This window comes from Anolis carolinensis, chromosome 6 (assembly GCF_035594765.1).
Source record: "Anolis carolinensis isolate JA03-04 chromosome 6, rAnoCar3.1.pri, whole genome shotgun sequence".
Classification (NCBI taxonomy): domain Eukaryota; kingdom Metazoa; phylum Chordata; class Lepidosauria; order Squamata; family Dactyloidae; genus Anolis; species Anolis carolinensis.
In genome coordinates, this window is record NC_085846.1 from 80,565,445 (window position 1) to 80,589,247 (window position 23,803).

A 23,803-nucleotide genomic window follows, 5' to 3' on the forward strand; every position below is an offset into this window, starting at 1 on the left:
GGAGATTCACATTTGCCAAACAGATGGGACATAACTTTTCATTTTCAACAAGGTTATGATTGCCATTTATTTCCAAAAGGGTATGGCCCAAGAGACTGTGTAACATTATTTTCCAATTGTTATACATGCCTGCTATGGTAGTCACATTTCCTTGGATCCTAATGGAAAGAGAAACAGCCTGAGCAAGAAAGTGTAGGGAAATAATTCACCCTGACAAATGTAAATGTGTTCCCGCGGAACCATTTAATTTCACAGAAAGTGGGATGGGGAAGAACTAGAATCAACAGTCATCATCTTCCTCGCACCTCTCAGTACATGTTCAAGAGAGAGAAGGGCTATGATGAGACCCTCTCCTTGGATAATAGGAGTGAAAGGTGATAGGGTGAGGAACAAAAAGTGTTGGGAAATAATTCACTGTGACAAATTCGGACCTGAGTCCTCTGAACTCGTTAATTTCATGGGAAAGTGGGAGGTGGAGAATCTAGAATGGACTCCTTGGCTTCCTTGTGCCTCTCAGGACATGTTTCTGCATTGTATGGTTCATGAGAGGAGAAAGAGAGACTAAATCTTAGTTTTGGACTAAGGCTGTCTGTGTCCTCCAGACTTGAAAGGGAAGCAAGAGGACAGCAAGGTGCTTCTCTTTGAGACTAAGTTCCTCTCTCTTCCTTCTAGGCCGATGTCACTGCTGCTCAAGGCAGTCTTAATGCTGCTCACTGGCAGGGTGGCTCTCCACTGTTGTTAGCGGCAGCGCTGTTTCCTTCACCCTCAAAGAGCTTCTGTGGACTCTCGACCAGCAGGGCGGCACGCACTTTCCGCTTCTCCTTGAAGCGCCCCGAACGGGAGATCTTGAGGTTCCTCCGGCTCCCGCTGCCCACGCCAGGCTGTTGTGGACTCTCCCGGGTCTCTGAGGGGCTGGGCGGGCAAGGTGGTGGCTCTGAGGCCTCAGAGGGAGGGGGCCAAGAGGAGCCAGGCGCAGCCGCCGAGAGTGCCTCCTTGGCCTTTTTCCGGCTGGTCAGCGATTTCCACCAGGTGCCCGAGGAGCCGCCGCCTCCTCCTCCTCCTCCTCTGGCTCCGGGTGGTGAAGTGGTGGTGTGGGCTCCTTCAGCCATCTTCCACAGGAAAAAGCCGCTCGCAAGCTCCCCCTTCGGCTCTGCTCAAGTGCGGGGCCCAAAATCCAAGGCTGGAGTCCTGCAGTAATAGAAGAAAGAAGCAATGCGCTTAGAGCAGTGGTTCCCAACTTAGGGGCCAGCTTGATTCTCAAGAGGGTCATTTTGGAAATGAGTTATTAACAGCCTCTCACCTCTGCAGGAGTCTACCCTATACCATGCAGCTGTGGACAAGTCTACATAGGGTTGCTGTGAGTTTTTTGGGTTGTATGGCCATGTTCCAGAAGCATTCTCTCCTGATGTTTTGCCCACATCTATGGCAGGCATCCTCAGAGGTTGTAAGGTCTATTGGATCTCACCCTGGATCTTCCACAGATATAGAAACCTCCCTTGCTTAGTTTCCAATATACCTCACAACTTCTGAGGATGGCTGCCATAGATGTGGGTGAAAGATCAGGTCAGAATGTGTCTGGAACATGGCCATACAGCCTGAAAAACTCATAGCAACCCAGTGATTCTGGCCATGAAAGTGCTATCCCTGCCCCCCCCCCCCCCCCAGCCTCTAGCCCTGGCCCCAGCCTCTTGTAGCTGCCTAGGCCCACCCTAGAATTCTGTCCATTGGCAGTTGAATCTCACCCAAATGATTAGTACTGAAACGGGTTTAACTTTAAATCAATATGTTATGCTAAATAATAATTGTGTTGATGTTTTATTATGGTTGTGTTTATATTCTTGTTCCGGTAGTTGAATGTTTTGCCTATGATGGAAACCGCCCTGAGTCCCCTCGGGGAGATAGAGAAGTATACAAATAAAGTTTATTATTATTATTCTTTGACAACACAGTCTACATAGGGACCACCAAACACAGCGTCCAAACACGAATCAAGGAACATGAAAGGCTCTGCAGACTAACTCAACCAGAGAATTCGGCTATAGTAGAGGACTTCATGAACCAACCCTGGACACAGCATATTGTTTGAGAACACAGAAATGCTGGACCACTCGAACAACCACCAAGTCAGACTACACAGAGAAGCCATTGAAATCCACAAGTATGTGGACAATTTCAACAGAAAGGAGGACACCATGAAAACGAACAAAATCTTGTTACCAGTATTTTAAAAAACTCTAAAATCAGGACAGTAAATAAAGAACAACACTATAAAAACAGGGGAATTCCAGACATGAAACAATTAAGGCAAGCTACCACCTTCCAACAAAGGATTCCCCCAGACAGGAAGCAGCCAGACTTTGAAGCTGCAAAGCTTTTCAGTGCTAATCAAGGTGGTCAGCTGCAACATTCACACTAGCCTCCAACAGACAAGAATTCTTTCTCCCACCCTGGACATTATTCCACAGATATATAAACCCCACTTGCCTAGTTTCCAATAGACCTTACAACCTCTGAGGATGCCTGCCATAGATGTGGGCAAAACGTCAGGAGACAATACTTCTGGAACATGGCCATACAGCCCGGAAAACTCACAGAAACCCAGTAACAGTGATTTCACATGGTTCTAGGGGACCTATATACTATATTCCTGTTGTTTCAACCTCATTCTTAACTATTAGTTGTTTGCAAGTCGGATGTTTGCAACTCGGGGACTGCCTGTCTTCCAAAAGTGAACTCCTCTTCACCTGGAGGAAGCCTAAACGGTTAAAACAAGCTTCTAAGGAACATATCCATGAAATGGCCTTAACAGATTAGAGAGCTGGGCCAAAACTAACAAAATGAATTTCCACAAGGACAGATGTAAGATACTGCATTTAGGCAGAAAAAATGAAATGCAAAGATACAGAATGGGTGATGCCTGGCTTGACAACAGTCCATGTGAAAAAGATCTTGGAGTCTTCGTGGACAACAAGTTGGACAGGAGCCAACAGTGTGAAGCAGCAGCTAAAATAGCCAATGGGACTTTGGGCTGCATCAAAAGGAGTATATTGTCTAGATCAAGGGAAGTCATGGTGCCCTTGTATTCTGCTTGGCCTCACCTGGAATACTGTGTCCAATTCTGGGCAGCACAGTTCAAAAAGATATTGAAAGGTGTCCAGAGGAGGGTGACTAAAATCATAAAAGGTCTGGAGACCATGCCCTGTGAGGCGCGTCTTAAAGAACTGAGTATGTTTAGCCTGGAGCCTCCGGTGGCTCAGTGTGTTAAAGCGCTGAGCTGCTGAACTTGCAGACCGAAAGGTCCCAGGTTCGAATTCGGTGAGCGGAGTGAGCGCCCACTGTTAGCTCCAGCTTCTGCCAACCTAGCACTTCGAAAACATGCAAATGTGAATAGATCAATAGGTACCGCTCCGGCGGGAAGGCAACGGCTTTCCATGCAGTCATGCCGGCCACATGACCTTGGAGGTGTCTATGGACAACGCTGGCTCTTCAGCTTAGAAATGGAGATGAGCACCAACCCCCAGAGTCGGACACAACTGGACTTAACATCAGGGGAAACCTTTACCCTTACTATGTTTAGCCTGCAGAAAAGAAGGTTGAGAGGAGACATGACAGCCATGTATAAATACGTGAAAGGGTGTCATAAGGGAGAGGGAGCAGACATTGCTCCTAGTCCTTGAAACTAGGACTAGGAGCAATGGGTTCAAATTACAGGAAAGGAGATTCCAGCTGAACATTAGGAAGAACTCCCTGACCAAACAAGCTGTTCAACAGTGAGACTCTCTGCCTCGAGTGTGGTGGAAGCTCCTTCCTTGGAAACTTTTAAACTGAGGCTGGATGGCCATCTGTTAGGGATACTTTATTTGTGCTTTTCCTGCATGGCAGAGGGTTAGACTAGATGGTCCATATGGTCTCTTCCAACTTTATTATTCTATGATTCTGTGAAAGAGAAAATAAAAGGACAAATTGATTTGAGTAATCTGTATTGCATTCAGGGACCTAGAGCATGGATCCACTTTGAATCCAGTTACTGCCTCCTGCAGAGGTCTGGGGCTTGTAGTTTAGGAAGGGGTTTTTAAACTGCTCAGCCAAGCAGGTCTTGGGCCTCCCTAAACTACAAAGCCCAGAATTCTGCAGGAGATTTAAAGTGAATCCATGCTCTGGTGTGATGAGGCTATCAGGGTAACTTAAGTGTCCAACTTCATTGCGTGTCTTTGGTGAAAAGATGTGAGAATATCCTGCCACTTTATCTTAATTGGTACTGTTTCATTATCTGGGCGCTAGACAGAGAAGGATAGCTCATTTTATGGGGTGTGGGGAGTTGAAGGAGGAAAACCATTTTACCCATTTTCATCAGTTATTCCCGCTCCTCACTTCCCATTTCACTAACTATGGTTGTTTTAATGATGGCGACATAGGTGGGTGGAATAACAGGAATACATTGAGAAATGGTTTTACTCCTTCAAACTTCTGTTATTGCCCCCCCCCCCCCCAAATCAAACCATGGGTTTAGAGCAGTGGTTCTCAACCTGTGGGTCCCCAGATGTTTTGGGATTCAGATCCCAGAAATCATAACAGCTGGTAAACTGGCTGAGATTTCTTGGAGTTGTAGGCCAAAACACCTGGAGATCCACAGGTTGAGAACCACTGGCTCAGAGGAAACCACAGGATTTGAATCTATCCTCTTCCATAAGAAAAGGCATATCTATGCCCTCTTGTTACACAAAGGGAAAGGTAGGCTGGATAGACACTGATGGGATGGGTTTAATCCTTCTTCAGCCCCTGGAGTTGTGACAGAATCCCTCACTGCATTTGCTATTTTAGGGGCATCTGCACAACTCTCCAACACAGCACTTTTCAAACATTTCACCTTGGTGACACACCTTTCTAGTCATACATCATTTTGCATGCTTGTCGTCTGGCTGCTGCAGTTTGACGCTAGCTTCGAACTGCATTAAATGGTCAATATAGATGGGGCCTTAGGATGCATCTATTCATGAGCTTTCCAAACATTTCATGTTGGTGACATACTTTTTAGACATGCATCATTTTGTGACACAGTAATTCAGTTTTACTAGCAAACCAGAGGTTAAACCAACCTTATAAAAGATACAGGCAGACATAAAAACTGTATAATGAAATGTATAGGAATATAACATCTCATGAAAACCTTTGTGTGTGTAATTTATTGCTTATTTTATATAGACTCTGAGTTCTCAATGTTACATTCACACAACACAGTTACACACTGCAGCCGGCACACTAATGTGTCACAAGACACAGTCTGGAAAGTTCTAAAATCTTCCCGGTACTTTCTGTATTGGGGATCACCTGGGGCCATCACATCATTCGGCCTGAACAATGTCCTTACACGTACAAAGTTCCCTTCCTGCACTTTCCATCCAATGACGACGTCATTTTTGATTTGTGAGGCTCCTTCTTTGGAGGTTTTTAAGCAGAGGCTGGATGGCCATCTGTCGGGGGTGCTTTGAATGCAATTCTCTTGCTTCTTGGCAGGGGGTTGGACTGGATGGCCCATGAGGTCTCTTTCTACTCTATGATTCTATGAAACGCTGCTTCATAGCATCCTTTTCTTACCATAAAAGCACAAAAGCTAAGAAGTCAGCAGTTGAAAGGTAATTATTGATACAAAGCCACTGAAATGAGCACCTCTGACATTGGTCATTTGAGCATTTTGAGCCTAGTGCAAAATGCCCAAAGAAAGAAACCTGGCCAGTGTCCTACAGAAAAGGAAAGGAAGAAATGATGCTCTCACAGGGACTCGCAGGACCTGAATCTATTTTCCACTCCTCCACTTCCATCACAAACACACACCTATGTGGCCTTAGGTTCCACAAAGGGAAGGGTGGTTGAACACATCCCAGAAAACTGGTGAAATAAGTATATCCTAGAACCTGATAAGTTGCATAGATCCAAAAAACTGGTGGATTGATATATCCTAGAGGCTGGTGGAGTGAATAAACCCTAGAAACCAGCAAAATGGGTGGATCTTAAAAACTGGTGGGGTGGGCATATCTTAGAAACTGGTGGGTGGATAGATCCTAGAAACTGGTGTGGTGGGTAGATCCTATGTTTGAGGATGAAATAAGAGGATAGGGCTGGTAATATCTTCAGCCAGGAGGGTGGAGTGGTTGAAAAGTTGGGCCAGGACTCCAGGAGGCTACAGTCTGAATCCCTGTCCATCATGGAAACTCAACGATTGAACTTCAGCAAGTCACTGCCTCTGCAACACAGAGGGAGACAATGGCGAACATCGTCTGAACAAATCTGGCCAGGAAAATCTTCTGACCTGGTCACCAAAAGTAGGAAAAGACTTCAAGTCACATAACAACAACATATGTGGTAACTGTGCTGACCTATGGCACTTTGCTGCAGAGAGGAAGAGCAAGGTGGTGTCCATCCTGTTCCATGCATAAACCTGACTGATTCATCCCCTTGGGGTGGGACGATGGCCTGAACTGCAAGTGCTACTTTAGAGACAGTCTGCTCAACTCTCTAACACAGTCTTGCCAATTCTTGCACATGAGGCCACCTGAGGTCATCACTTCACTCTGCCTAAACCAGGATCTCATAAACATGTAGAGGCCACTCCCCACCCCCATCTGAGTCCTAATGTAAGCCTTAACATGAGAAGTGACCACGTAACTTTGATTTGTTGTTGAAGCCTTTCATGGCCGGAATCACAGGGTTGTTGTGTATTTTTCGGGCTGTATGGCCATGTTCCAGAAGTATTATCTCCTGATGTTTTGCCCACCTCTATGGCAGGCATCCTCAGAGGTTGTGAGGAACCTCTGAGGATGCCTGCCATAGATGTGGGTGAAACATCAAGAGAGAATACTTCTGGAACACGGTCACACAGCCCGAAAAACACACATCAACCCTGTAACTCTGATTTGCTAAACACTGCTTTTCTTACCATAGATCCATGAGAGCTAAAAATCTAATGGCTATAATTGTAATTATTGTTAAAGAGCCAAGTAAATAAGCACCTCTGACATTGGTCATTTGAGCATTTTGAGCCTGGTGCAAATCACCTAAGGAAAGAAACAAGGCAGCTATCTTGATCTGCAAGCTGTTTTCAGTGCCCTGTTTTGCTGCTCAACAGAAAGAGTAGCATTAATAATTACAGTCTTTCTTTTCCATTGCATGTGATGTTTTGATATTCTGTCCCTTGGGCCAATAAGACTGTCTACTGGGAGGGCTGCAATTTCTCATGGCAGAAAGCAAGCTGGGATTCTTGCTAAGAGTGTCAGGAATCATGAGGACTTGTCTACAGGGCCGGATCACATGCTGTATATATAAGACATCTTGTCAGCATCTTACAGTTGTTCCTCATTAATAATACAATATTACACAAGTCTACTCAGAATTAGATTTCACTGAATTTGTTCCCAGCAATGTAGATATAGATTTGCAGATGTTAATTTGGCTTTTCTCAATCTAGAAAGAGTTTATATTCCCAAAATACGACATATGTTGTACTGTTCACAACAGGTAAAAAAAACTTGCCACCAACAACAAATTTTGCAAAAAAGGGACTGCATCAATTCCTAAACACAACAGTGGAGAAACTATGCAAACTGTAATTCAGCAAAGGTGCTTTTGAGAGTTAAAACCTTTCCACATTACATAGCTTCCCTTTGTACTAATGAAGTCATTAGCAATAGTTAAACCTTTCCAAGACTGGCTAAGCAACCAAGAATTCAGTTGCTTAGCACAATTCATCAAAAGCTTCTTTGGTTGGGAGATTTAAGCACAAAGCGGTGGTATTTCCAGGACACTGGGTTTCTGATCCAGCAGTGCCTGATAAACTCAGCTGGAGTTGAACATTTGCAGCAAAGTGTAGCAACATCCACTTGAACAGATTTGCAAAGTGGGGGTTAAAATGTTAAGTTTCCAGGTTTGTGAATTTTGCATTGCTATGTTGCCTGTGGCAAGCCATCGATTTTGTTTTAGGCCAAATACTCCCAAGTTGTGTAAGCAGAGGTTTATAGAACAGAGCAAGTTCCATTGAATTCTGGGATCTACTTCCAAGAAATATTCATATCTGAGCAGGAAATTTTAATAATAGATTTATATGCAAATCTCCATAGAATGAAGTCAATTTTCTTGATCTTTCTGAGTGTGTTCCTCAGAAAAGGTTCATTTTCTTCAAGTTTTTTCTATTAATTTTGAAATAATTTCCTCAGAATTTACAAACACATGCATATTCCTCTTGCTTCCTGCTCCTAACCACCTGTCTAATCTGAATAAGAGTAATTGTCTGGTTAGGGGAGATTAGCGTTTATATGATAGTCTGGTGTGTTTGTGTATATATGCCGTCAAAGCTTTACTCCAGGAAAATTACAAATAAGGCATGATTGTAATACCTGTTCACATTTTTCCCAAGCATGGGAAATCAGAAGTACATACTACCTCTCAACACGAATGCTCCATTTAGTTATCATGGCTACATGACAAGGATGGGCAACTTGTATTGCTCCTGATACTCAACTCCAACTTCAATCACCCACTCTCATCCATAAGGCCAATGATCAGGAATGATGGGAAATGGAGTCCAGGGCTGGAGAACTGCAAATTCTCCACTGTTATATGGTATTGCTTATAAATTTATTTGGAAAACTTCAGCTCAAGAAGCTACAAGGACAGTATTGCATATTTTCTAGTCCTGCTCCATAAACATGATTATAATTTTCTGTATTTTGTACAATTTCTGTCTGTATTTTGCTCCCAATTCAAGGTGCAGGTTATTACCTACAAAGCTCTAAACAGTTCGGTCCCCAGCTATCTTTGTGTTTATATCTTCCCCTATGTATCGGCACGGGCTCTAAGATCCGCTCAGGAGGCCCTCCTCTCGATTCCACCACTGTCACAAGCACGGCTGGTGGGATGGGAGAGAGGGCCTTCTCGGTGGTGTTCTGACTTTGGAACACCTTCCCCGGGGAGATTAGGCAAGCCCTTACACTGTCCCCCTTTCATGGAGATTTGAAAACCTGGAGCTTTTGAGATTGATTAGTCCCTAGTCATATTAGCCCAGTCGCTAGGTTGCCAGATAGTACTCTGTTTTGTACTTCATCCACTTCTCCAGCCCTATGGTACGCTATATGCACTATCCCTTGCCCAGCCCTTTTATAGCTTGGTCATGCCCATTTTATAAATCTTGGTCTTTGTTTTTGTTGAACCTGGTCTGATGGAGCTCGTATGCAATCTGTTTTATTTGTTATGTTTAGTCTGTTTTATCTTGGTTGCTGTATTTTATGATGTGCTTTGTTTTATGGATTGCTTTTTCTTTTATGTCTTGTGGACATGTTGTCCCATTTGTAAGCTGCCCCGAGCCCCTCAGGGAGATGGTGGTGGGGTATAAGAATGAAATAATAATAATAATAATAGTAATAATTTATTATTATTATTATTATTATTATTATTATTATTATTATTATTATTACTACTACAAAGGGGTTGAGTTGTTATCTAAGTTGCTGTTTTCACCAGATGTTATACTTGGAATGTTTGGGTAAATATGAACTTGTAATGATCCTTTGACTTAGCAAAAAAAGAATATGAACCTTGTTGAAAATGAAATGCAAAGATACAGAATGGAGGATGCCTGGATCAACAGCAGTATGTATGAAAAAGAGCCCTGTGGACAACAAGTTAAACATGAGCCAACAATGTGATGCGGCAGCTAAAAAAGCCAATGGGATTTTGGCCTGGATTAATAGGAGTCTAGTATCGAGATCCAGGAAAGTAATGCTACCCCTCTATTCTGACTTGGTCAGACCACACCTGGAATACTGTTTCCAATTCTGGGCACCACAATTTAAGGGAGATGTTGACAAGCTGGAATGAGTCCAGAAGAGGGCGACTAAAATGATCAAGGGTCTGGAGAACAAGCCCTATGAGGAGAGGCTTAAAGAACTGGGTATGTTTAGCCTGCAAAAGATAAAGTTGAGAGGAGACATGATGGCCATGTATAAATATGTGAGGAGAAGTCATAGGGAGGAGGAAGGAAGCTTGTTTTCTGCTGCCCCGGAAACTATGACGCAGAACAATTGCTTCAAACTACAGGAAAGGAGATTCCATCTGAACATAAGGAAGAACTTCCTAAGTATGAGAGCTGTTCAGCAACGGAACTCTCTGTCCCAGAGTGTGGTGGAGGCTCCTTCTTTGGAGGCTTTTAAGCAGAAGCTGGATGGTCATCTGTCGGGGGTGCTTTGAATGCGATTTTCCTGCTTCTTGGCAGGGGGTTGGACTGGATGGCACATCTGGTCTCTTCCAACTCTATGATTCTATGATTATGGGATATTGCTTTCAAGATTTTGTAGAACCCTTTTCACTTCAACACACTGAAGAGTTGTGTTAACACCAACAGTAGCGATGACAACAACAACCATATCAACAACAAGCAGCACTGGGTATTGTAGAGAAGCCATGTAATGCCTCCTTATCTTCAAGTCAGCACTGAAGACTTGAATACACTTTAATTTTTGAGAAAAACTTTCCTGCCGGTTTGTTGAATTGCAAACATTAGTGCTGCAAGTCAGAATTCCATTCACAACATCTAGCATTTATTACAATGCAATGTTCAAATGAGAGGCATACAGTGAGAGCAGCAGAATGAGGCATTTTGGAACCAGCCAATAAGATGACCAAATAATTTTTAAAGACTTAAATAATAATAATGCTGCAGCATTTATCTTAAAAGAGCAAAGGAGTAAGCAGCCCATCTTCCTTCCAGCACCACATGGATATTGGAACACCTGTTTGCTTTCTTTCTTTTTTTACTTTCTTTCTTTTTCTTTCTTTCTTTCTCCTCATCCCCTTGTAAATTATGTTTGTTTCAAGTCATAGCTAGAGGGCCTTTGGTGAACCTGTGTTATGGAAGGAAGCAGTTTGGGCAGGTGCAACAGAGGACACAGCAAAGGACTTTGCCTTAGCATTGAAGCCATTCCCTCCTTGTTAACTAATTTGGACTATGTTGCCTTGAATTTAAAAAAAAATCTAGGAAAGCGGCAATCTGCAGATTGTTGCATACATTAAATATCTCTTCTCCTCACATACTACTTCCTACACAATTCTTAAAGAGAGCTAAGACTGTTGGATTTCTAGCTGTTGTGCACTTAAATCCACTGGCAAGCGAGAGACAAAGGTTAGGCGAGGACAGACCAATTTCAGACCAATTTGAAGAGATTGCAGTGGTTGCAGATTGTACAGGTTTCCTTAGAAATGGTTCCCACTGGACACAGTGCATGTTTACTCAGAGGTAAGTCCCACAGTGGGGTTTAGTCCTCCTGGGTACCATTACATAGGACTAGAACTCAAAGAGCTCTGAAATATCATCTTGTAGTACACACACTGTTATAGTATTATTACTCTGTTTTAATGGCTGTGTCTGATGTCTGTGGAATTTGGAGATTTTAGGCTTAATTCTGGGTGAACAATTCTATATGCTGTTCCCTATACTGCAAATCCCATGATTCCATAGGAAGCAACCATAGCAGGTAAAATGGGATAAAACTGCTATAGGTGTTATATGCGGGAAAGAAAGCTGTACCATAAGCTTTTGTAATCTACTTTCTCAGATGCATAAAGGGACCAAGGAGTACATAGGACTACAGTTTCCATTTCTTTGCAGAGTAATATCAGCAAGAAAGCCCCTTCATGTCAATAGAGTTTCCTCTCTCATATGTGCACACTGGATAACAGCCTGAGAGCATTTCTAGAGGATGACACCAGCATGCAGTCAAACCTCCGCAGGCACACTTGGGAGACGAAGCCCTGGCATCCCTTTGGGAATGTGACTCCTGAACAAAACACCTTATAGCAATTTGGTGAGACACTCAAGGGACTACTCAAGGGACTTGTCTACACGGACTAAAAAAAATATATCCTATACTGACCTTATAGGAACTCTGATCCTGATGCATGACATCAGCAACAATTCATTTGCAATGTGTTTCTTTGGACTCCAAGCCATTTGAAAAACGCTTGCCTTTTACCATGAAATTTGCCCAAAAAATCCCAACTTTTAGGCATGTGTCTGGCCCTCTGGGCAGAATAGCTTTGCTGTATTGTAGGGAGGCATTAACGGTGGGTGGAACTGGGAAGTGATTATTGCCACCAGTAAGTGGTATTTCCCACTTTGAATTTTTTTTAAGAGGAAGGCCTGTGTATGTGTAAGAACATCAGCATAAGCACATCTCCATTTCATACTGCCTCATCACACTAGAGCAGGAAACCACTTTAAATCCAGTTTCTGCCTCCTGCAGAATTCTGTGGTTTGTAGTTTGGTGAGGCCCAGGACCTGTCCAGATAGGTGGATTTAAAGTGGATTTAAAGTAGATCCATGCTCTAGTGTGATGAGGTCCAAAGAAAATACAGTAAATAATAATAATAATAATAATAATAATAATAATAATAATGCAGACTGTGCAAGGAAACCGACGAAACCATTGATCATATCCTCAGCTGCTGTAAGAAAATTGCACAGACTACAAATAGAGGCACAACTATGTGGCCCAAATGATTCATTGGAACTTATGCCTCAAGTACCACCTCCCTGCAGTAAAGAACTGGTGGGATCACAAACCTGCAAAGGTTGTGGAAAATGAACACGCAAAGATACTGTGGGACTTCCGAATCCAGACTGACAAAGTTCTGGAACACAACACACCAGACATCACAGTTGTGGAAAAGAACAAGGTTTGGATCATTGATGTTGCAATCCCAGGTGACAGTTGCATTGATGAAAAACAACAGGAAAAACTCAGCCGCTATCAGGACCTCAAGATTGAACTTCAAAGACTCTGGCAGAAACCAGTGCAGGTGGTCCCGGTGGTGATGGGCACACTGGGTGCCGTGCCAAAAGACCTCAGCCAGCATTTGGAAACAATAGACATTGACAAAATTACGATCTGCCAACTGCAAAAGGCCACCTTACTGGGATCTGCACGCATCATCCGAAAATACATCACACAGTCCTAGACACTTGGGAAGTGTTCGACTTGTGATTTTGTGAAACAAAATCCAGCATACCTATCTTGTTTGCTGTGTCATACAACGTTGTTGTGTCAATAATAATAATAATAATAATTTTATTTCTTATACCCTGCCTCCATCTCCCGGGGGGACTCGGGGCAGCTTACAAATACAAAACGAACATACAATAATATCAAGTACCAAAAAACGCGCAAATGAAAATTAAAAAGACATAAAATAAAGTCACAATCATTAAGGAAACACAAGTTAAAACACAGTAATGAAATCATAAAATGAACAGTAGACTCTCAAGCAACCAACAAAACAAATAAAGAAATAATATTTTAAATTTTAATAAGCTGTTTTTATAATATAGTAAACCAGGAAAACTGTGCTACATTAAGTTAAGGTTGTCTTTGCTTTTAATTATGGTATTTCCATTTTAATATCAAGTCAATCAGAGTTTATGGTATGGTACAGTATGGAGCAATATTAGTTAGGCCTATTTTAATAGTATGTCTCAAGTAACCACAAACTATATTTGTCTGGCATCTACTAGTCTTAGTTGACTGAAAGGCTACTGCCACCATGCATAGCGGTAGGAAAAAGGGGCTGTCTGGCCAAAAATAATATGAAGGATTGGAAATGTGGCGCTCCCCCTAACAGTGGAGGCGAGGGGGTGTTTGGGGGAACTATATGGCTGATTACACTATCTAACACAATTTTTGTTCCTGGGTTATAAATGTCATTTCCTAATTGGATCTATCTTAAAAGAATAGAAAAAAGTTTATTAAACTGCAAAAACTTTGTTTGCACTGGACATCTTGCAGCACATTTTACTATAGTTTGTCAATGAGTATCTCACAGAGCCTCAACCAATTCAACATAGTTGTGGCAGCCACAAAAGCAAAGTGTCTGGAGCATAACAACTACTTTCCGAGTACCATACAATTAAACAGGAAATAACACTTTCAAAGGTGGAACAGAAAAATTATCGCATTTTGTTACATAGTGTTGCAGCAATCCCACCGTGATATATGTAGCATTCACGGGGTCACTGCAGTGCCAATGCAGACCGGGAAAATGTGTGCCAAACAGAATGTTTGGGTCACACATTTTGAAAGTAACTGGCAGCTTAGGGGTGCTTCTACACCTAGCAGCTTAGTGTGAAAACAACCTGGAAGCTTAGGATGCTTCTACACTAGAGGATCAATGACAAATGGACACCTCTTTCACCTTCTCTGCCATAGACTTCTGGTGCCTCACCAAACAACAACTCCATAGCATTGAGCCATGGCAGTTCAAGAGGTGTCACACTTCATTAATTTTACAGTAGAGATGCACCTGGGAGTGTAGGGCAACTACTCTTTTCCTCCCATCACCACAGATGAAGGCCAAGCCTAAGAGTAAGCAAATAAGTGCATCTAACTGTAGGATAAACACAGTTTGACTCCACTTCAACTACTGTGGCCCAAAGGGAATTGTAGTCTTAGGCCCCTTCCAGACAGCTGCATAAAATCCACATTGAACTGGATTATATTGCAGTATGGACTCAGATAATCCAGTTCAACGCAGATATTGTGGATTATCTGCCTTGATATTCTGGGTTATTACATGGCTGTGCGGAAGGGCCCTTTGAAGGCCTTCTCTGTCAAAGAGGGCTGGTGCCTCACCGAAGAACACCCAGGATTCCATAGCACTGATATGGAGCAGCGAAAGTGGTACTAAACTGCATTAATTCTACAATGTGGATGCACCTACCCACTGATGATGGACCCTCCCCTTAGTTTGAGGTACCTCCTCAAACTATAAATCCCCGGACATCATAGCATTTGGCCATGGCAATGAAAGTGGTGTCAAACTGCATTAATTCTGCAGTGTGGCTACAACTACCCACAGGTTATGGATCCTCTTTTTGGTGCGAGGGACCTCCCCAAACTATAACTCCCAGGACCCCATAGCATTGGGCCATGGCAATGAAAGCGGCGTTAAACTGCATTAATTCTACAATGTGGCTGCACCTACACAGATTATGGATCCTCTTTTTGGTGTGAGACGCCTCCTCAAACTATAAATCCCAGGATCCCATAGAAATGGGCCATGGCAATGAAAGTTGTTTTGAACTGCATTAATTCTATAGTGTGGCTACATCTACCCACTATGATGGACCCTCCTTTTAGTGTGAGGCACCTCCACAACTATAAATCCCACAATCCCATAGCACTGGGCCATGCAAGTGAAAATGGTATCAAACCGCATTAATTCTACAATGTGGCTACACCTACCCACAAGTTATGGACCCTCCTTTTAGTGTGAGGCACCTCCTCAAACTAGAAATCCCAGGATCCCATAGCATTGGGCCATGGCAATGAAAATGGTGTCAAACTACATTAATTATACAATGTGGATGCACTCATCCATAGATGAAGGACCTCTCCTTAGTGTGAGGCACCTCCACAAACTATAAATCCCACAATCCCATAGCATTGGGCCATGGAAATGAAAATGGTATCAAACCGCATTAATTCTACATCCCATCACCACAAAACTCTCCTAAATTAATTTCCATTGCCTTAACCAGGACCTCAATGAAGATGGGCAAGCTGGGCAGAAGGAAAGAAGGAAGGAAGGAGGCAAAGCACCTGTTGAGCGAAGAAAGACAGCCAAGCCGCCCTTTCCTTTCCTCACCTGTTCTTCTCTGTTCTTCTTCTCTTTTCGTTTCCCAGGCTCCAAATTTGGGAGAGGAGGGGGGGGTTGTCCCCGAAAGAGAGTCTTCAGTCCATGTCGGGAGCGCCTCGGTTACCTGGACTCCCTGGGAGCAACTGCGCGCTGCCTCCGCAACAGGCTGCAATTTTCCTTAAGGCGCCCGCCCGCTCCGAAAACAACGCGCCAACTTTTTTCCTCCTTGGACGCTTTCAGGAGGCGCGCTGCTTTTCCTGGCTCTTTCCACACAGCGGGAGAGAAAGAGACGGGCTTTCCCTTTCTTCGCTTCCCTTTCCCTCGCCCTTCGGAGTGACCCGCCCGAGCCACTTTCTTCAGGGATGGGGAGCGTGCAGGGCGGCCAGCGCTGGGACGACAAGGAAGCAGGTGCAGGTGAGTCCTACCCAGAGAGAAGCCCCGCCCCTTCTGCTCCACCGGGAAGGGGATTGGAGGCCTCTGGAAGTCAGCCTGCAAGTGAAAGGAACTAAGAGCACAGGTAGGGACAGGTGAATGTCAGCAGGAGGCTTGATGGGGTTCACCTTTGGGAGGTTTAAGGCAGGCCTGGGCAAACTTGGGCCCTCTGGGTGTTTTGGACTTCAACTCCCGCCATTCCTCACAGCCTCAGGCCCCTTCCTTTTCCCCCTCAGCCGCTTAAGCGGCTGAGGGGGAAAAGGAAAGGGCCTGAGGCTGTGAGGAATGGCGGGAGTTGGAAGTCCAAAACACCCAGAAGGCCCAAGTTTGCCCATGCCTGGTGAAGCTGCACCTTATGTAGACTAACGGTGAAGTAATTTAAAACCCTCATTAAAATGGTAGCACACTTTTGGTTCTGTTTCTTGGCCAACTAGGGTCCTTAGGTGCACATTTATTTGGAAGTAAGTCTAGGTAAGTCCAATAAAGGCTCAAAGTAAGTTCCTGCAAGATCTGGCTGGTGTTTCACTTACAGAGGATTAGAGTTAAAATGCTCTCGTGCAGAAGTACCATGCTACAATTTTGACTGGATTGAAATGTTGGGAGAGTGGGCTAATGAACAAAAGACCCTCCCCATAAATTATTTATTATTACAGTAGAGTCTCACTTATCCAAGCTAAACGGGCCGGCAGAAGCTTGGATAAGCGAATATCTTGGATAATAAGGAGGGATTAAGGAAAAGCCTATTAAACATCAAATTAGGTTATATTTTTACAAATTAAGCACCAAAACATCATGTTTTACAACAAATTTGACAGAAAAAGCAGTTCAATACACAGTAATGTTATGTTGTCATTACTGTATTTACAAATTTAGCAACAAAATATCACAATATATTGAAAACATTGATTACAAAAATGGCTTGGATAATCCAGAAACTTGGATAAGCGAGGCTTGGATAAGTGAGACTCTACTGTATTTATATTCCGCCCTTCTCACCCCAAAGGGGACTCAGGGTGGATTAGTAAAAAAAGTAAAGGTTTTCCCTTGACGTTAAGTCTAGTCATGTCCGACTGGGGGTTGGTGCTCACCTCCATTTCTAAGCCGAAGAGCTGGCGCTGTCCGTAGACACCTCCAAGGTCATGTGGCCAGCATGACTGAATGGAGCACCATTACCTTCCTATTGATCTACTCACACTTGTATGTTTTCGAATTGCTAGGTTTGCAGAAGATGGGGCTAATAGCGGGAGCTCACCCCGCTCCCCGGATTCAAACCGCAAGCTTATTTTCTGCTGCCCTGCAGACTAGGACACGGAACAATGGCTTCAAACTACAGGAAAGGAGATTCCACCTGAACATCAGGAAGAACTTCCTCACTGTGAGGGCTGTTCGACAGTGGAACTCTCTCCCCCGGACTGTGGTGGAGGCTCCTTCTTTGGAGGCTTTTAAGCAAAGGCTGGATGGCCATCTGTCGGGGGTGCTTTGAATGCGATTTCCTGCTTCTTATTGGGGGGTTGGACTAGATGGCCCATGGGGTCTCTTCCAACTCTACTATTCTATGATTCTATGATTCTAAGTTCAGCAGCTCAGTGGTTTAATCCGCTGCACCACCGGGGGCTCCCAGGGCGGATTACAATGCACATATACATGCAAACATTCAATGCCATTAGACATACGACATATAGACAGACACAGAGGCAGTGTAACATTTTCCAGCTTCTGGCTTCATGAGGGTATGCTTAGTTCGAGCCACAGGGGGAGATGCCACTTCATTGTCCACTTGTGACACCGAGTCCTTGATGGTAGTACTTCTTCATTGCTTTCCGGACACTGCTGACTGTTTTATGATGTCATAAAATGCCTCCCCACATAAAGCGGTACCTAAATTTTCTACTCGACAGATGCAACTGTCTTTCGAGCTGCTTAGGTCAACAGCGAGCTAGATTATTAATGGTATTAATGGCTGGGAGCTCAATCCGACCCAGTCAGTAGGGATTTATTGCAGCTGGCTACTAACCAGCTGCACCACAGCCCCCCCCCCCCCCCCGTAAATGTATAGCAGAGTAACTTACTAGCAGCAGCATGACCCAGCCAAAAGTAATAAAAAGAACACCCCTCCCCCCCCCCAAAAAAACACAGAGACCAATGTTATCTCTTTCTCAGGAGGTTTCTCTTTATAGCAAAATAATATGGTTTCACTATTTACAAAAACAAGGTTTCCATAACACAAATAAAGTTCTTTAGACTTCCTTCTTTACTTCCACGCTGGGCTTCTTTCTCATGCAGATAAACAGCTTCACTCTCATAGAGCCTCCTCTCACAACCAACTTACACAGCAGCCTTCACACTAGAGCTTCACACATGAGGCCGTCAACCTGGGGCTTCTCTCACCGAAGCTTCTCATACCAGGCCTTCTCACACTGAGGCATTCTCTCACAGTGATGCCTACTAACACTGAGGCCTAACTCACAGTGAGACCTCTCTCACTCAGAGGCTGACTAATTTTGAGGCATTCTCTCACTGTGAGGGACTAAGCTACAGGCACACCTACTTATATTGAACTCAGGGCCGGCCCCACTAATGCGGCAGCTGACGCCGCCGCCTCGGGCGCAGGCCCGGGGGGGCGCCGTCAGGCTGGGCGGGAGGCGGGGCACCGCCCTGACGGTGCCCCGCCTCCCGCCCAGTGCGCCCTGGCCCGTCTGGCCTGCTAGAAAAGGCCAGACGGGCGAGCGGGAGTAGCGTGGGAGGCGGGGCCAGCTCTGACGCCGCTCCCCCCCCCGCCCAGCGTGCCTTGGCCCTGCCTCCCACGCAGCGTGGGAGGCGGGGCCAAGGCACGCTGGGCGGGGGGGGGGGGGAGCGGCGTCAGAGCTGGCCCCGCCTCCCACGCTACTCCCGCTCGCCCGTCTGGCCTTTTGTAGCAGGCCAGACTCAGCGGAGGTTTCTCCAGGCCGCGATTGCGGCCTGGAGGAACCTCCGCTGAGTCTGGCCTGCTACACAAGGCCAGACGGGCGAGCGGGGGTAACGTGGGAGGCGGGGCCAGCTCTGACGCCGCCCCCCCGCCCAGCGTGCCCTGGCCCCGCCTCCCACGTTGCGTGGGAGGCAGGGCCAAGGCACGCTGGGCGGGGGGGGGGGGAGCGGCGTCAGAGCTGGCCCCGCCTCCCACGTTACCCCCGCTCGCCCGTCTGGCCTTTTGTAGCAGGCCAGACTCAGCGGAGGTTCCTCCAGGCCGCAATCGCGGCCTGGAGAAACCTCCGCTGAGTCTGGCCTGCTACAAAAGGCCAGACGGGCGAGCGGGGGTAGCGTGGGAGGCGGGGCCAACTCTGCCCCCCCCCGCCCAGCGTGCCCTGGCCCCGCCTCCCACGCTGCGTGGGAGGCGGGGCCAGGGCACGGGGGGCAGGGCCAACTCTGGCCCTGCCCCCTCACTATTCGCCCTGGCCCCGCCTCCCACGCAGCGTGGGAGGCGGGGCCAGGGCACGCTGGGCGGGGCCAGGGCGCCGGTGGCGGGGGCGCTTTTCAGCACCCCCGCTTTACATCAAAAAATATCTCCGGCCGGCCCTGATTGAACTACAGGTTTGGCTGAGTCATTGCATCCATTTAACCCTTTCAGTGCTTGACTCACATTTTTGTAAATAAAAATGCCTAGTTAATTTTTAATATTTCTGACATGAAACTTGCCCTTTGCTCCAAGACGAAGAAGTTAAGTCCCTGCAGTGGAGAATGTGATATAACCAAATGATTACAAAGTTCATAATGAATAAGCTTATAAATAAACAAACAAAAATGGAGTTTTGCATGTTATCCTTACATAACCCTTTGAAGTGTGTTAAGCTGATCCAAACAATGAACTTAATAGTAGTTGAATCTAGACGTCTTTATAACCAAGTCACCTTTTCATACCAAAGTTGATAAATATGTCATTATTTATATAAGTAAAATTCCATGCAAATTATGTTTTCGCCACTGAATTGTTCAAAACAAGGACCACTGTCATAGCTTTCACACACAGTGGTGAATTTCAGGAGTGGACCATTGATGCAGTACCAACTCCGTAGTCTGTGTGCATTCAGAAGAAGATCTACAAGCCACTTTAAACATGTTTGGAGAAGCATATGAGAAGCTCGGCCTCTCATTGAACATCGAGAGAACCGAAGTGCTCTTCCAGCAATCACCAGCCAATCCCTCTGCAATGCTAGGAACACAGCTTAATGGTGTAATATTAGAAAGTGTTGACCATTTCCGCTATCTTGGCAGCCACCTCTCCACAAAAGCCAACATTGACACTGAAATACAACACCGCTTGAGCTCTGCGAGTACAGCATTTTTCCAAAAGAAGCAGAGAGTATTTGAGGATCGGGACATCCATAGGGACGCCAAGATGCTTGTCTATAAAGCTATTGTCCTCTCAACCCTGTTATACGCCTGCAAAACAAGGACCATCTACAGATGTCACACTTATATTTTGGAACGATTCCATCAGCGTTGCCTCCGAAAAATCCAGAAAATCTCTTGGGAAGACAGGCAGACAAATGTTAGCGTGCTGGAAGAAGCAGACCACCAGCATCGACATGATGCTCCCATGCTACCAACTCCGCTGGACTGGCCACGTTGTCTGAATGCCCGATCACCGTCTCCCAAAGCAGCTACTATACTCCCAACTCAAGAACAGAAAACAGAATGATGGTGGGCAGGAAAAGAGATTTAAAGATGGGCTTAAAGCTAACCTTAAAAACTGTGGCATAGATACCAAGAAATGGGAAGCCCTGGCCCTGGAATGCTCTAACTGGAGGTCACCTATGACCAGCAGTGCTGTGTAATTTGAAGAGGCACGAATGGAGGGTGAAAAGGAGAAATGTGCCAAGAGGAAGGCACGTCAAACCAACTTTGACTGGGACTGCCTTCCACCTGGAAGAACATGCTGATCAAGAATAGGGCTCCACAGTCACCTATGTACCCACCACCAAGACACTGCACTTGAAAGGTTATCATACTCGAACAACAAGGGATCGCCTAAGTAAGTAAGATAGTGGTGAATTTCAGTAGCGGACCGTTAATGCAATACCTATCTCCGTGATAACATAAACTTAACCCAACTATTTTTACAATATACATCTTACTGCAAATCAGCAGAAATGTCCAATGGAAGATATGTTTGCCTTGGAAGAATTGTGTTTTTATTGTGTGACTTTGGGCATGTCACTGTCTCGCCCATCTTTAAAATTAGAAGGTTATTAACCTACCTCATGGGATGTTGTGAAAATAAGCAGCAACAAACACAGGAAAGTGTTCCACACTAAAATATTATGAGTTACCAACTACTGTAAATTACTATTATGATAGGTAATGTTCAGTTTGAAAACCAGTCCAGCATCTTTAGTTGGATATTATGTTTTTCACTTGTTCACCTACTATAGCATCATCTTCCTTTTCCCCCCAAATAATTTTAAAATGTATTTTAATATTTTATGATTTAATTGTTTTATTGAAATGAATGGTTTTTCATTTTATATTTCTATTTTAATGCATTTACATTGTTTTAAGAGGTATTTGCAGTCTATCATATTTATTGTTAGCTGCCTCACATCCCTATATCAGGAGAAAGGTGGGATAAAATAAAGTACATAAATGAAAAAACCCTAATTTCCAACACCGGGGAGGCCCTGTAATGACCATGGACTGGCTTTAGACTATGATTTTTGGATGGCATGATTTTAACTGAATGTAATGTTTTAAAATGTCATTATTTATTAATTTTTAATTTGTTTATATTTTAAGCTTATGTTTTATATGTGTTTTTAAGGCATCAAATAATTGCCATATGTAAGCTGCTTGAGTCCCCTTCGGGGTAGAGAAAGGCGGGATATAAATAGGGTAAATAATAATAATAATAATAATAATAATAACACTAGATTCCAAAACTTAAGACTATAACTCCATCCACAGCAGACTGACAGATGGAATGAAATAATCTAAAGATGGTTTCAGAGACAATGTTGTTCTGTACTATTAATGGTCAAGAATAGGCATTTCTAATTTTGTAGCTAAATGATAGATACAAAGAAATTAGGAAGTTCTTCTGATCTTGAAAGTTACCAGGAGACGAGATTTCACACGAACTTTGAACAACTTCTATGAGCTTCATTGTTTATATTTTAACAAACTTGTTGAAAGGAAGGCATGATGTCCTATTATGGATTCTTTTCAAATGCTAGATGCATTTGCCTTCAGTCTGTGTAGACTTTAGGATCACAATGTACTTTGGGCTTAGTGATGCATCATAAAGAACATCAGGGCTCCTGTTTTTCATCCTCAGAGCCAGGAATGAATAACTTCTCCAATATCACACAACCGCACAGATACTTTTGGCAGTTCCAAATCACTATTTCATTGTGGAAGTCATTGCAGGAATTATGTTGGGTAGAAAGAACTGTTTCTGCCCAAAACAGAGCAATGGATTCAAATTGCAGGAAGAAAAATATTCCACCTAAACATTAGGACTGGATCCCCCAGTGGCACGGTGGGTTAAACTGCTGAGCTGCTGAACTTGCTGACCGAAAGTTCAGCAGTTCATATCTAGGGAGCGGGGTGAGCTCCCACTGTCAGCCCCAGCTTCTGCCAACCTAGCAGTTCGAAAACATGCAAATGTGAGTAGATCAATAGGTACCACTCCAGCAGGAAGGTAACGATGCTCCATACAGTCATGCCGGCCACGTGACCATGGAAGTGTCTACGGACAACGCCGGCTCTTCGGCTTAGAAATGGAGATGAGCACCAATCCCCAGAGTCGGGCACGACTAGACTTAATGTCAGGGGAAAACCTTTACCTTTACTAAACATTAGGAAGAACTTTGGCAACGGAATATGTTGCTTTGCAGAATGGTGGAGTCTTCTTCTCTTAAAGTTTTGTAAGCAGAGGCTGTATAGCCATCGGTTTGTCTTCCAACTCTATGAGTATGTGATTCTAATTTATGCACAAAATATCTTGATTCAGGAACAAGAAATAAGTTTTCTACACAAAAAAAAAACCTGTTCTCTTAGCAGAAAAAAAACTTTTGAATACTTGTGAAAGCACACGTTGCTGCCCTTGTCCTTTAATGGGTGTGCTTGCTTAATATTTTTTCTGTATTTGAGTACTGTATAAAGGTGAAATATATGAGTGTAAGATAATTGTAGAACTTTATGCTAGTTAACTGACCACAAGATGACTTGTGGCAGTGTGGTGTAATAGTTTTGAATGTTGAATTATGACTCTGGAGTCCAATGTTTGAATTCCTGCTCACCCATGGAAACCCATTGGGTGACCTTGGGCAAGTTGCACTCTTTCAGCTTGTGAGGAAGACAAAAGCAACAAATCCTGCCAAGAAAACTTTGTGATAGGCTTGCCATATCTTGGAAATGATTTGAGGGGACACAACAAAAACAAAAGGGGAGGAGGGTCTGTATGAGCATCTTTTAGCACACCTGATAACATTTTCAAATATTTGAAATGTTTTTATTTGAGTCCAAGTGGACTTAACCTATCAAGTCAATTGCTGAATGATAGGTCAACGCTCCAAATCACATTGATTCACTAGGTATGTTGCAGTTAGGATGAACAACTGAATTCAGGCTAAAGTTGTTAAACAACTTGTTGTGCATAAACCATATGAAAACTCTGCAAATATAAGCATTTAGAAAGAAATCACATTTTGTGAAAATTACA

At 44.2% G+C, this 23,803-nt stretch overlaps 1 protein-coding gene across 2 annotated transcripts; it reads right to left on the reverse strand.

Moving 5' to 3' along the window:
• Window positions 1–224: 224 nt before the first annotated feature.
• Window positions 225–16,205, reverse strand: prr15 (proline rich 15). 2 transcript variants are annotated; one of them, XM_008124623.3, is made up of 2 exons: window positions 15,685–16,205; window positions 225–1,188 (listed from the first exon to the last, which is right to left on the reverse strand). In XM_008124623.3, the coding sequence occupies exon 2, from the start codon at window positions 1,107–1,109 to the stop codon at window positions 711–713; it is 399 nt and encodes a 132-aa protein (XP_008122830.1). In that variant the 5' UTR covers window positions 1,110–1,188; window positions 15,685–16,205; the 3' UTR covers window positions 225–710. The 2 variants fall into 2 exon arrangements, with proteins under 2 accessions (XP_008122830.1, XP_062814102.1); XM_062958032.1 differs by lacking the exon at window positions 15,685–16,205 and adding an exon at window positions 15,639–15,663.
• Window positions 16,206–23,803: the final 7,598 nt, after the last annotated feature.